The sequence below is a fragment of the Pristiophorus japonicus genome, chromosome 13, assembly GCF_044704955.1.
Source record: "Pristiophorus japonicus isolate sPriJap1 chromosome 13, sPriJap1.hap1, whole genome shotgun sequence".
Classification (NCBI taxonomy): Eukaryota; Metazoa; Chordata; class Chondrichthyes; family Pristiophoridae; genus Pristiophorus; species Pristiophorus japonicus.
This window is the reverse complement of record NC_091989.1, coordinates 48900070-48915334: the sequence shown is the minus strand read 5'-3', so window position 1 is coordinate 48915334 and position 15265 is coordinate 48900070. Positions and strand designations below refer to the sequence as shown.

Genomic DNA, 15265 nt, shown 5'->3' with positions numbered 1-15265 from the left:
GTTTCAGCAACAAATGAGCTGAGGAAGGGGCAGAGTAGGGCGATGGAAATATGTGGTCGTAGTGATGGCGTGGATATGTGGTTGGTAGCTTATCTGTCAAATATAAGACCGAGACCAGGGTTGCGAACAGTGGTTCAGCCTCGGGCAGTTGCCAGGGAGAGGGATGGAGCCAGTGGCTAGGGAACGGAGTTTTGTTGGGGACCGAAAACAATGGCTTTGGTCTTCCCAATATTTAGTTGGAGTAAATTTCTGCTCGTCCAGTACTGGACAAGCAGTCTGACAATTTGGAAACATTGGAAGTGTCAAGCGAAGTGGTGGTGAGGTAGAGCTGGCTCTCATCCGCGTACATGTGGAACCTGATGTGTTTTCAGATGATGTCGCTGAGGGGATGCATGTAGATGAGGAATAGGAGGCAACGAAGGATAGATCCTTATGTGACACCAGAGGTAACGATGTGGGAGTGAGAAGAGAAGCCATTGCAGATGATTATCTATAATTAAATAGATAAGGAAGGAACCAGGCGAGTGCAGTCCCACCCAGTTGGACGATGGAGGAGAGGCATTGGAGGAGGATGGTGTGGTCAACCGTGTCTAAGGGTGCAGACAGGTCGAGAAGGACGAAGAGGAATAGTTTACCACAGTGACATTCACACAGAGAGTATATGAGGGAGTTTAATTGGCAGCTCGACTGAACAACCATAGGACAGGGGAGAGTTTGGAGGTTGAGCTGCCCTCTTCCACTTCCTGTGAACACAGGAGAGGGAAACACTTGTTCAGGCTCAGTCCCAGTAATGGCTGCTGATCAATGCAAGGATGAGGCAATCTACTTTAAGGCGAAAGCTGGCCTAAGTTTAGATAGCTGGTCAGGATTCAAAGAAAAAGACTGTCCAATAAATATGATTGTTTTTTAACCTGCTAAAAGGGTCAGTTTGGTGTATTTTTATTATTATTTAGAAGAGGAACGGAGTAAAGTTGTACTGAGTACGGTTTACTATAGCTGTTAACTCAGTATGTTCACTTCTGACTGTAAAATAAAGCAGCTTAACAATTCATATTTGGCCATGTCTCAACTGAAGTGTTGATCTGTCCACCATTCAGAAATATTGGAGGATTGTGCTATCCACTTCAGGGAGATCTCGTAGTTACAAACCCTTCCCATTGGTTACTCTATCGTAAATCTAGATATTGGGTTGTGAAAGCAGGTTCCTGTTTGTGAGGTATGCCCACTTGCAGGAGATTGGTGTTTCCAACCCAAAGGAATAACTAAGGCAGACCTGGAATTTGTAAAACTAAAAATATATAACTTGTACTGTCACATCTTGTTTACCCAAGATTCATTTAACCTTGATGTCTGTCTGGGGATTCAAACAGTTTTATATGATTGATCTCCCTTCGCCAGTGGCACTGAACCCAATTACAGTGCCCTACTGCCACCAGGGCTGAGACCAGTTGACTCAGCACAGACTGGGGATCAAACCCAAGATCTTCCTGGTTTGTATTACTTAGCTTGAGTAAACTCATTGAGCCATTCAAGGAACCCTCAGAACAACTATTTTGTTGCACTTTTGCAGACTTCATTGTCTGGCCAATTGTTCAGCTGCCACTTCCTTAAAGAATTGAAAATATTTGCATTTTTCTGACTTTTATTGTTCATTGGCCAACAGCTGTAGGGGATTGATTAAAATCTTAGAGTTAAGCACATTTTTCTTCTAAGTTTGGACTGATATGTCTTAAAATGACCTAGCAGTCAAAGTTTCAAATGCAGAACTTTGTATTGCAGTAGGAATGCTACGAATAAAATGCAATTATATGGGCTGAAATAAAACCTCAAAATATGCTGGTTAAAAACACTAATTGTGTAGAATAAAATGACTGTAATTTTTTTTTTTGAGGCAAAGTAAGGTTTTGAATTGGCCACAGGCATCTGTTTAGGGATCAACAATTCAAGAAACAAGTAGTTGTTACCTGTTTGGAGGTGTGAGCAAAAATTGTGATCGACATATGATCTTGTTTGTGTTGCATAGATATGATTTTCTCGATAACAGCATTTTATCCTTCAGAAGGTCAAATATTTTTTTCTCGTTAGTAACCACTTGTAGTTAGCATTCAAGTTGATCAATTTTACTTAAGTAATTTTAAAATATTGAATAGTAAAACTTTGTTTAAAGATGTTCTGTATTGTTGATTTAGGAGCCAAATAAGGAACATACATATAAAAATAAAAGGCTTATTTTCCAGAAGATGGTTAGGAATGCTGCACAATCAGTTTTGCAGTGTCTTTACGATATCAATTCAAGTGTGAAAATATTTAAATGTTTCAAAAAGAGGTGACCTCCAAAAATTGGACACTTTTTCAGTTATAGCTTCTACAACTGTATTTTATTAATTTTATTCTTCCACTACATGCTGAATTCCTAATTCTGTTAACTTGCTTCCCAATTTGTTGTGGATATTTTCCCACATGAAAGTAGAGAGAATATGAGGGAGAATTGCCTTAAGTTCTCTTGGCATGTTCTCCCTGGTGGTTAATTCTGTATTTTGTTCGCAATCTTATATCACTCTCCCCTTAACCTTCTCTGCTCCAAGGAGAATAATCCCAGCTTTTCTAGTCTCTCCACATAAGTGAAGACCCTCATCCCTGATACCATTCTAATAAATCTCCTCTACATCCTCTCCGACCTTCCTAAAGTTTGGTGCCCAGAATTGGACAGAATATTCCAGCTGAGGTCTAACCAGTAATGTATAACGGTTTAGCATAACTTCCTTGCTTTTGTACTCTTAACACCTCTATTTAGAAAGTCCAAGATCCCATATGCTTTATTAACAGCCTTTTCAACTTGTCAGAGTAAGATTTTTGAGAAATGTAGTTTGCCAGTCTGTTTCTGGAAGCTTAAGCAATATTGTCCCCTAGCTGCTCTTGTCAGACGGGAAGGAGAGCTGTCTCTAAATTTACACATCCTTGCAGGTTTTACAAAAGCAAAACACTGCGATGCTGGAAATCTGAAATAAAATCAGAAAATGCTGGAAATACTTAGCAAGTCAGGCAGCATACGTGAAGAGAGAAACAGAGTTAACGTTTCAGGTCAGTGTCCTTTCATCAGAACTGGAAAAAATTAATTAAACTGTCCCATTACCATCTCCTTTTGCTTTGTACAATCATGCCTTTTGTCATTTAATCACGCCTGCCTTCCACCCTTTCACAGACCTTCCCTTTTGTTCTTTCCTCCCCTTTCCCTGTCCCTGCACTTGCTTAAAATCTGTTACATCTCTAGCTTTTTCCAGTTCTGATGAAAGGTCATCGACCTGAAACGCTAACTGTTTTTCTCTTCTTGTAACTTTTAATTCCTTTCATCATCAGATATTTGGAAGTCAAATCAGCAAAGGCTTTATTTCTTCTGATGTGTTATCGGTTCCACATATCCTACTTGATCAATGGTGTTTTGGGTGAAAGACCACATATCCTCAGGACCAGATAAGTATATAGCATCCCAAAAGAAGGAAATCAAGTTCGATAAATGAATCCATATGGCTCTTCAGAAGACTGTTATCGATGTGTGGTATGACCGGGCTGTTGAATCTGTTAGCAGAAACAACTTGCAAGGGATAAGTGTAAACTTCAATGATCTGCACAATACTTCAGCTCCATGGAGCTTCATGGAATGCAATATTGGAGAATAATGCTGGAGTTGAATTATCTTTGACAATTAGCACAACTTATTGAAAGTTTCCCCCACATAACTTTAAACAACAGTGTAGATTGTGTAGGTTTCATTTAGAAATCACCTGGCTTTTTTCATTCTATATTTAAATTATTGTAACATTTATTCTATTTCCTTTTTGTGGCAAAGCCCTTGAGAAGTCACAGATTGACATGGCTTCAATCAAAAAACAGTGTGATGGACTGACGAGAGAATATGACCGTCTTCTGCAGGAGCATGACAAGATGCTGGTAAGGAAGCATGTCCACTTAAGTTGCTATAGTAATACAGTAAAGTATGAAGGCCATTCTGATTCCCCTACAAAAAAAATCTTGACTACTCTGATTCACCTCCCAGGGGGTTTTTTGAGTTCTCTCTTTACATCCTTGTCTCTCTTTTTCTCCCTTCCTATTGGTAGAAGAGTAGAAGTATCTTTTACAATCAGCAGCCGTCTAGGGTTTAAAGTCAACAGGTTGGAGCTGTCTAGGATTTATAGTCAACAGGTTGGAGTTGTCCATAAGGATCCTGATGTTCCAGATCCCGAAATTCATATTGTAGGGTGGAAGATGCCTGTGCGCGAGTTCTTTTAATGTGGGGTGGCCATTGCACACCAGTTACCACACGGGCTTAGCTGAGCAAGGTCTTGGTCCAGTGGCAAGGGGGTCCAAGACGACTGGAGACCAGGCACTGCTGTATGAGCCTAATGGTACCTGAATGTTACAATAAAATGTTACAATATATATATAATACGCCAACTGTCAGCCGACAGGTGCAGACCTAAATGGAACAAGCTGACCGCCTCAAAACGAGGACCAAAAATCCAACAAAAATTGTTCTTCTGTTCAAGTGATTGTCCCTGCACAGGCTCACTGAGCATCATCATCATAGGCAGTCCCTCGAGGCGAGGATGACTTGCTTCCACGCCAAAAAAAGAATGCGTTCACAGGTGTTTCGACAGAAGAACCCGGGCTACATCCTCAAGGGTGGAAGATGCCTGTGCGTGGATTTTTTTTAACGTGTGGTGGCCGTTGCACACCAGCCACCACACAGGCTTGACAGAGCTAGGTCTTGGTCCAGCGGCAAAGATTACCCAAGACAACTGGAGACCAGCTCTGCTGCACGGACCTAGTGCGCGCACACATCGCAGTGTGGGCTGGCCCGTGCTGCCCCTGGGCCCCGAACTCACGCCTCCCCTGGGCCCCGATCACATCCCTCCTCAGTCTCTCGCCGCTCCTTTGCCAGTGTCAGTGAGCATAGGCTCCTGGTCTGCCGATTCCCACATCACCCCATAGGTGTCAGCCGTGGCTCAGTAGGTAGCACATTCGCCTCTGAGTCAGAAGGAGCACTTTGAAGATCTCCTTAATCGAGACTCTGCCTTTGACTTGAGTGTCCTCGACTCCATCCCACAGCATGCTTCCCGCCATCATCTCAGCAAAACCCCAGCCCTGCACGAGGTAGAAAAGGCCATCCACCAGCTCAAGGAAACAAGGCAACGGGAGCGGATGGAATCTCCGCTGAGGCACTAAAGTATGGCAGAGAGGCACTAATGGCACAAATGCATGACCTCCTCTCTCATCTGGAGGGAGGAGAGCATGTTGGGAGTTCTCAGAGATGCAGTAATCGCGACCATCTTTAAAAAAGGGGACAAGTCAGACTGCGGCAACTACAGAGGAATCTCCCTGTTATCAGCCACTGGGAAAGTCGTCGCTAGATTCCTCCCCAACCGTCTTCTCCCTGTGGCTGAGGAGCTCCTCCCGGAGTCGCAGTGTGGATTTCGTCCTCTACGAGGTACAACGGACATGATTTTTACAGCACGACAGCTGCAAGAAAAATGCAGGGAACATCACCAACCCTTGTACATGGCTTCTTTGACCTTAACACTGTCAACCGCGAGGGGATATGGAGCATCCTCCTCCATTTCGGCTGCCCCCAAAAGTTCGTCATCAGTCTCCGCCTGCTCCACGACAACATGCAGGCCGTGATCCTGACCAACGGATCCACCACAGACCCAATCCACATCTGGACCGGGGTCAAGCAGGGCTGCGACATCGCGCCAACCCTCTTAATCTTCCTCGCTGCCGTACTCCACCTCACAGTCAACAAGCTCTCCGCTGGAGTGGAACTAAACTACAGAACCAGTGGGAACCTGTTCAACCTTCATCACCTCCAGGCCAGATCCAAGACCGTCCCTACATCTGTCGTCGAACTGCAGTATGCGGACGATGCATGCGTCTGCGCACATTCAGTGTCTGAACTCAGTCAACATCTTCACTGAGACGTACGAAAGCATGGGCCTTACACGAAACATCCGTAAGACAAAGGTCATCCACCAACCTGTCCCCACCACATAGCACTACCCCACCCCCTCCCCAGTCATCAAGATCCACGGTGCGGTTCTGGACAACGTGGACCACTTTCCATACCTCGGGAGCCTGTTATCAACAAGAACAGACATCGACGATGACATTCAACACTGCCTCCAGTGCACCACTGCAGCCTTTGGCCGCCTGAGGAAAAGAGTGTTTGAAGATCAGGCCCTCAAATCTACCACCAAACTCATGGCCTACAGGGCTGTTTTAATACCTGCCCTCCTGTATGGCTCAGAGACGTGGACCATGTACAGTAGACACCTCAAATCGCTGGAGAAATACCACCAACGATGTTTCCGCAAGATCCTGCAAATCCCCTGGGAGGACAGACGCACCAACGTTAGCGTCCTCGACCAGGCCAACATCCCCAGCATCGAAGCACTGACCACATTCGACCAGGCCACATTGTTTGCATGCCTCACGCAAGACTCCCAAAGCAAGCGCTCTACTCTGAACTCCTACACGGCGGACGAGCCCAAGGTGGGCAGAGGAAACGTTTCAAGGACACCCTCAAAGCCTCCTTGATAAAGTGCAACATCCCCACTGACACCTGGGAGTCCCTGGCCAAAGACCGCCCTAAATAGAGGAAGTGGATCCGGGAAGGCGCTGAGCATCTCGAGACTCATCGCCGAGAGCATGCAGAAACCAGATGCAGGCAGCGGAAGGAGTGTACGGAAAACCAGTTCCACCCACTCTTTCCTTCAATGACTGTCTGTCCCACCTGTGACAGAGACTGTAATTCCCGTATTGGACTGTTCAGTTACCGAAGAACTTATTTTTAGAGTGGAAGCAAGTCTTCCTCGATTTCGAGGGACTGCCTATGATGGTGATAGTCAAGAGATTCTACCCACTAATTAGGATTGTTTTCTGACAACAGTAGTAAATAGTCAGATCAGAAGCAGAACAGCATCTTTTGCTGTTAGCAGCTTTTCTGCTGTGGGCCTCATCCAACATTGCTGCTTGGGTGGCTTCTTTGGGCCCAAAACAGAGGCACCATATTGAGATTTGGAACAGTAAGTCAGAGAAGCAACCATATGTAACAAAGCGGAGCAGCGAGAAGTACAATTGACATTTGTCTTGCCTTTTAAACCCTGTGCCACACCGAAAGTTTTGTGCTCCTGCTTTAGAGATACTTTCTTGACCCAGTGTCATTTTCAGATGAAGAAATGGCTGACGCAGCCTTTTAAATGTGAACTGTCTCTGTTTTAAATGGTCAACACTTTCAAAATGCAGTTACTTGCACACATACGTACACTTCTATTTAAACCAATTAAGCCTGACTGCTTCCTGCTATACATTCAGTCTAGTGATCCATCAATCTCGAGAAAAAGTACTAGGCAAACTAATGGGACTAAAGGTGGACAAGTCCCCTGAACCTGATTGTCTGCATTCTCGGGTCTTAAAAGAGGTGGCCTCAGAGATAGTGCATGCATTGGTTGTAATCTACCAAAATTCCCTGGATTCTGGAGAGGTCCCAGCAGACTGAAAAACCGCAAATGTAACGTCCTATTTAACAAAGGAGGAAGACAGCAGGAAATTATAGACCAGTTAGCCTAACATCTGTCATTGGAAAAATGCTGGAGTCCATCATTAAGGAAGTAGTAGCAGGATATTTAGAAAATCATAATGCAGTCAAGCAGAGTCAGCATGGTTTTATGAAAGGGAAATCATGTTTGACAAATTTGCTTGAGTTCTTTGAGGATGTAACGAGAAGGGTGGATAAAGGGGAACCAGTAGATGTCGTGTATTTGGATTTCCAGAAGGCATTCGATAAGGTGCCACACAAAAGGTTACTACACAAGATAAGAACTCATGGGTTTGGAGGTAATAGAAACATAGAAAATAGGTGCAGGAGTAGGCCATTCTGCCCTTCTAGCCTGCACCGCCATTCCTGCTTTCTCGCCATACCCCTTGATCCCCCTAGTAGTAAGGACTTCATCTAACTCCTTTTTGAATATATTTAGTGAATTGGCCTCAACAACTTTCTGTGGTAGAGAATTCCACAGGTTCACCACTCTCTGGGTGAAGAAGTTCCTCCTCATCTCGGTCCTAAATGGCTTACCCCTTATCCTGAGACTGTGTCCCCTGGTTCTGGACTTCCCCAACATTGGGAACATTCTTCCTGCATCTAACCTGTCTAAACCCGTCAGAATTTTAAACGTTTCTCTGAGGTCCCCTCTCATTCTTCTGAACTCCAGTGAATACAAGCCCAGTTGATCCAGTCTTTCTTGATAGGTCAGTCCCGCCATCCCGGGAATCAGTCTGGTGAACCTTCGCTGCAATCCCTCAATAGCAAGAATCTCCTTCCTCAGGTTAGGAGACCAAAACTGTACACAATACTCCAGGTGTGGCCTCACCAAGGCCCTGTACAACTGTAGCAACACCTCCCTGCCCCTGTACTCAAATCCCCTCGCTATGAAGGCCAACATGCCATTCGCTTTCTTAACCGCCTGCTGCACCTGCATGCCAACCTTCAATGACTGATGTACCATGACACCCATGTCTCTTTGCACCTCCCCTTTTCCTAATCTGTCACCATTCAGATAATAGTCTGTCTCTCTGTATATTAGCGTGGATAGAGGATTGGCTGACTAACAGAAAGCAGAGTCGGGATAAATAGGTCATTTTCAGGTTGGCAAACTGTAACTAGTGGGGTCAGGGATCAGTGCTGGGGCCTCAACTATTTATGTTAATGACTTGGATGAAGGGACCGAGTGTAATGTAGCCAAATTTGCTGCTAATACAAAGATTGGTGGGAAAGCAAGTTGTGAGGAGGACACAAATGCAATGGAATATAGATAGGCAAGTGAGTGGGCAAAAATATGGCAGATGGATTATAATGTGGGAAAATGTGAGATTATCCACTTTGGTAGGAAAAATAAAAAAGCTAATTATTATTTAAATGGGGAGAGATTACAAAATGTGGAGGTAAAGAGCAATCTGAGGGCCCTTGTACATGAAACACAAAAAGTTAGCATGCAGGTACAGCAAGTAATTAGGAAGGCAAATGGAATGTTGGCTGTTATTGCAATGGGGATGGGGAATAAAAGTAAGGAAGTCCTGCTACAACAGGGCGTTGGTAAGATCACACCTGGAGTACTGCGTACAGTTTTGGTCTCCTTATTTAAGAAAGGATATACTTGCACTGGAGGCAGTTCAGAGAAGGTTCATGAGGTTGATTCCTGAGATGAAGGGGTTGTCATATGAAGAAAGGTTGAGCAGGTTGGGCCTATACTCATTGGAGTTTAGAAGACCTAGGGGTGATCTTATTGAAATGTATAAGATTCTGAGGGGGCTTGACAGGGTAGATGCAGAGAGGATGTTTCCCCTTGTGGGGGAATCTAGTACTAAGGTGCATAGTTTCAGAATAAGGGGTCGCCATTTAAATCGGAAAAGAGGGGGAATTTCTTCTGAGGATCGTGAATCTTTGGAATTCTCTACCTCAGAGAGCTGTGGAGGCTGGATCATTGAATGTATTTAAGGTGGAAGTAGACAGGGGAGCAGGTGGGAAATGGAGTTGAGGCCAGGATTAGAACAGCCATATTGAATGGCGGAGCAGGCTCGAGGGGCCAAATGGCCTACTCCTGCTCCTATTTCTTATGTCCTTATGTAACCATGTTGTTTTACCTCACTCTCTTCAGCCAAAATTGTCTACTCCAGGATCTACCTCGAGAGAAAGGATAACCCACGGCTCCTTTTCGTTATCATTAACGGCTTCATTAAATCCCTTTACCCCAATCCCCCCCACCTCCAATATCAAATGCAAAGCTTGTGAATGTTTTTGCCTCCAAGATGGAGAACCTCCATACAGCTGCCACATTCTCTTCACCCCCCCCCCTCCCTAATCACCACCTCCCCCCCCGCCCCCCCTAATCACCACCTCCCCATTCCCTAACCATTCTATACCATGTTCCCCTGTCATTCTTCAGTCTTTACCCACCCCCCATACCACTTCCCATGTCCTCTCCTTGCTCATCTCCTCCATAAGTCACACCTGTTCCCTTGATTAGCACCACATCACTCATTTACTCCTTCTGGCCCGAATGCTTGTTGACATTGTTAATGACTCTCCTTCCTCAGGCACCATCCTCGCCCTTTTAAAACTGCTGTCATCCTTCCCACCCTTAACCAATCTGTCCCCAGCACCTACTGCCATCTCCTTTTCTCTCCACTGTTTTCAAACACGTTATTGCTTTCCAGCTCCATACCCATCTCTCAAAGTCCTCATCCAAAGTCGCACATCCGTTCAGGACGGCTTTTGCACAGCATGTAGAGAGCCTTAATCAGAATCAGGAATGATATCTTCTATGACTGTGACCATAGTGCTTTGTCCCACATTGTTCTTTTTGATCTTGCCACAAAATGTGATAAATGCCATACTCAACCATTCCTTCTACTCCTTTGTCCAACTTCTTGAAATTGCCCATTCTCAGCCCCTTTGTGGGTGAAACTTTTATTCATACTTTTATCACTTCTCGACTTAATTTTCCAATGTCCTCCTTGGTGACCTCTCGTGCTTCACCCTCCAAAATCGTGTCCAAATTGCAGCCCAGCGTATCCTGTCCTGCACTAAGTCCTGCTTGCACATCACCACTGTACTTACTGACCTACACTCGCTACCTATTGCAAGATACACTAGCTGTGTATACATATATACGTACAGTTATGATTTGGTTTAATCTCCTTTGATTGAGGTTTTTGCTTTTTACTTAAAAATGGCTTGTGGATTTGTACTGTACCTAGAAATAATGAAATGATTAAAGTTCTACATTCCTGGGACGCTTTAGGGTTTAATGTGTCAGGGTACAATTTAGTTGACTGTGCTGATTATCTTCTGCTGAAAGTGCAGGATGTGTGATTTGTTGCCGTTGACTTATTTTTGTGGCCACATTGTGAAATGAGATAGCCAAGGCAGTATTGAGATAGGAAGTGGGACAATGGAGCTCAGAATGATTAGTTACATCCTAGATGGTAAACAAGTTGACAGTTGGTGTTTTGAAGGAAATCTCTCATTTCTGGGGGTCTTGTTCACAATAACATTGTCATGTCATAATAAATCAGCAATGGTAGTGTTCTTGAGAAGTGGCCTATAATGATTTTGAGCTTCCCTTAACAATTTGTAGAGAGTCTGTAACAAAAGGATCAACGAAGGTTACCTCGCTACCCAGAGGAAAAAGCGGGGTAATTAAATTTATTTCTCTCTATGTCTACTGCTTAAAGATGTGTCTGGACTTGGACGAACACAATAAAAGGATTACATTGCAACTACATTCGGTTTGTCAGATTCGACCTTTCCTTTCTTCAAAGCTCTCCGCAACCTCACCCAATACTATCTATACAAGCTCCTCTCGTCTTGTACCTTCTTCTGTACCTTTCAGTATTCTGACTGGTGTTTATTGCATCCCTTATGGCAGTCTTCAGCCACCTTTTCCCCTTTTTCTGGAACTTCCTCCCTAAAACCCTTTCGGTCTGAATTGGTTAATGAAAGTTTTGTTTTATAAGTTTTCCATTCTTCCCTAATTCTGCTCCTACAGACTATCTGGCACTTCCATGTATAATCATGTGATCTGTTCCCAGGCCTCTGCAAATAACCAGCTGCTGTGAGTTGTGTGACTGGGGTCTGGGGTAGTTCCACACTTTTGATGGGTCATTGGGGTCCAAGTTTGCCCCTCCGGTTAAAAAAGGTGCGCTGACTTTGTAGTTGAAAAACGGCGCCAAAAACTTATCTCGGTATTCTCCCTGCTCCTTGGAACATCGCAGGCCTTGGTGTGGCGCAGCACAAGCAGTGGGGGGCGGAGCCAGGTCCCGGCGCTGAAAACAGTGCTGGGACCTCTGCACATGCGCGCTCGAGTGTGCGCCCATGTGCAGTAGCTCCTCACCCCCACAATCTCTGCGTGTGCTCTGTAGGCTGTGTGGGAGGGGCCCGAAGCCCTGGCCGAATGGGCTCCATCATTGGTGGCCCGCTGCCTTATCCAGCCATACCAGTAAAAGGAGGTCTGAGAGAACCAGAACCCCTGCAGGTTGTCAGTGAAACCCTGCAGCTGTTTAGTATGCTAATGTTTTCCACAAGGGAATCAGTTTAGAAGAAGTAGGTTGGGTTAGGTTAGGTTCCAATGTCTGAAACAAATGGGAAGCATTGAGACAACTCATGCTGGCAATGTTCACAAGGCCACACAATGGATGGAGTAAATGCACTGCACTTGGTCTATACATTGTGCTGAGTATTTATATGCCAGTGATTAGAATAAAGAAGGAGCCAGCAAAAGAATGCTATTGAAGGTACTGAAAGGGACTGTGTAGGAGTAGTTTGGACAAGGTTACTTTGTTTTTATTTGTTATTGATTGATTGATTGCTTATTACTTTGATCTTGGTGCTTTAGGTGCAGGGTTCCTTCTATTTTTTATTAATTAATTGCTTTTTACTTTTTGTGCTTTGTTTAGTGCTTTGTAGGTGCTAGGTGCAGGTCCTCTCAGCTTCCTTGTATTTTTTATTTGTTATTGAATGCTTATTTTAGTGTTTTGTTTAGTACTTGGTGCTTTAAATGTACTTATGCTTCTTTAATGATGTTGTGAAGGTGTTTAGTGCTTTGCAAGGTCCTCTCACTTCCCTTCCCCGCCCCCCACCAAATCTCTGGCTACCTGTGCTGATTTCTTAACTCACCGCAAGGTTTTTCTGTGCGGCCACATGGCCACATACACTGGCCTAAGTTAGTTTGGAATAACTTTTAGCTGTCTAAACTTGCTTAAATGGCCAAAACAGGCATAAGTAGCTGCTAACGCCCCTTTTTGAAAAAAAAACTTAACTTAAAAAAAACCTATGACTCACTTACACTGGAGCAAATTAAATGGGCAGAATTGCGATTTTTAAGATACTCCAAAGAAATCTGGTTGCTCCAAAAAAAACAGAGCAACTCCTGGGCAAACTTGGGCCCTAGTGTGATGCTTTCCCACAAGTGCATTGCTGGGAATACTAAGCCACAATGTAGATTATCACTTTAGAGGAGGAGGAAAGAACCACACTTGATAACATATTGCTTCATTTCTAATAACAATTCAGCCCACTCATTATGGACCTGCTAAAGTGATTAATTACGTTTAATGAAATCAAGCAGCCAATGTAAAATTGAAGGACAAAGTTTCATGGTGTTTATTGCTGTTAATTACTAAAATATGTTGTTACTTTACCCTTTTCAGAGTCTTGTTGACAAACATGATAAGAAGAATGAATAAACTGGAAAAGATTTTGCCTTGTGCCTTTTGGATATCTTCTGCAACAACAGAATATTTGTGTGTTTGTTTTGTTAACTAGATAATGGAGCTAAAAGTGAACTGTTCATAAAATAATTAAGTTGATGGCTAGTTTGACAAAAGGAACATTCATTTTGTCATGCTTCAGTCCATTTACACATCACAAGTGGGAAGCTAGATGACACAGTAGATTGGAACACTGCTCTTTCAGCTCTGATGCTTGCTAGGACCTCAATCAAGGTAGGGCCTGAACCCACAAATAAGTGTGCATTCACGCACCCAACGTCCAAGAAACTTTTTTGTGCAGCTCTTGTCTCAAGTTTCAAAGTTTCCTTGTCAGCTTTTTGACATGCCAACCATCTTGAAATTCTAATGCTAATAACCGGCTTAATCCAACTCTTTCTGCAGGGGATTTTGGCATATTGCTGACGTTGTTTGGACCCACATCTTATATCACAAGCTTAACTTTCTTTGGAACTTTACTTTCATTAGAGAGATGAGGGTACCCTTTGATCCATCTCGGCAGTGCCCTGTAGAACTGTATCCAAACAATAGTTAGCATCTACCAGAACCCCCAAGGTACCACTGTGAATCAACAGTTGGGATAGATAAATCGTCTATTTTTCAATCAATACTTTCTGAATGCCTTCTTGAGCAGTGCAGAGGCATAATACTGCACTTGGAGTACTTGTCATATCTCTTACCATATCCTTCTCTATGTTGTACACAGCACCTTTATGAATGTCACTTTATGTAAGGCCATGAGCCAGAATTTAATAGTTTCATATCTGTTCCTATAACCTTTTTTAGTAGTTTAATTTACAATGAAAAATGAAACCTCCATTATTTCCCTTAATGGAAAGAAGCCCTTGATTAATGCTGGAAATTGGCAGATAAACAAGAGTTATAAATTTTGTCTTGCACATAATGGCACTTCAAAACCCTGGGCACACAAATGAAGAGAGGTACAATACAAATAACTTAAAATAAAAATAATCTTTCTTGGGCTGAGTGGTTATTTAATATCAGTCAGGAGGACATGGCTGCTTAATGGTCTATGTGTTGAGGCAACTTCTTGTGCTTGGCTTTGTCCTGTGAAAATTCTGGTAGATTATCCAGAGATGGACAAGGGAGTGCAGATAAAATATGTATCATTGTACTGTGAACATTTAGTTTTGAGTTCAATCTGTTCAACTAAAAAGCAAATAATTGTAATAATGTGAAAATATAGTTATTTTCCCTGTTGGTATCTATGTGTTGGACTTTAAAATCTTTGCAAATCCCATCAATTAATTTTACTTTCATCAGAATTGTTCAAAAAATTCAAAGAGTCTTAATATAATTTTATTTAGGGGGTTCACAGTTTGGGCTCCCTGCTGGATGTATAACCTAGTTGAATAAAGAGATTGTACTGAAAAAGTTTCAACCACCACATATTTATTCTACTTCCTTTCTCCTTCCTTACCTCCCTTAAAATACCCCCCCCCCCCCACACACACACACAAACCATAACAGGTGAAAAAACCTACTGTGTTGCTTTGTTTGAAATATAAAACTGTTAAAATTGTTTTTTTTTCCAGCATCAGGTGTATATATAAGAAATGTCTCTTCAGTGTCTGCATGTCAATTTACTTGATTTTTTTTTACAAACTGCATTTTTTGGTCAAACATCTTATGCTTGTACAATAAAAAATGTAAAATATATATTTTTTTTAAATGGTGTTTTATTGCAAACAAGTGCAAGGTTAATTGCTCCTGTCACTGCTACCTTCCTTCACTTTTTTCCTCCCCTTTCCTATTTTCATTATTTGTAGCTCAGGACAATTTCACTGGTATCAACCTATGCTTATATCACTCGATCACTAGGAATTGGAACTTAGGGATGATGGAAGTTTTACCTAAGGTGTTCTACAAAGTGGGAGAACAAACTTGAGCATCACGCACGAGAAAG

The 15265-nt window shown here is 43.1% G+C and overlaps 1 protein-coding gene across 1 annotated transcript in view; it reads left to right on the top strand.

Moving 5' to 3' along the window:
- The window catches only part of dus4l (dihydrouridine synthase 4-like (S. cerevisiae)), a 114079-nt gene extending 99061 nt beyond the window's left edge, over nt 1-15018 (top strand). The window contains exons 13-14 of the mRNA XM_070896749.1: nt 3848-3948; nt 13261-15018. Coding sequence (XP_070752850.1) covers nt 3848-3948; nt 13261-13296 — 137 coding nt within the window. The 3' untranslated portion in view covers nt 13297-15018. The remainder of the gene's footprint in view (nt 1-3847; nt 3949-13260) is intronic.
- Nucleotides 15019-15265: the final 247 nt, after the last annotated feature.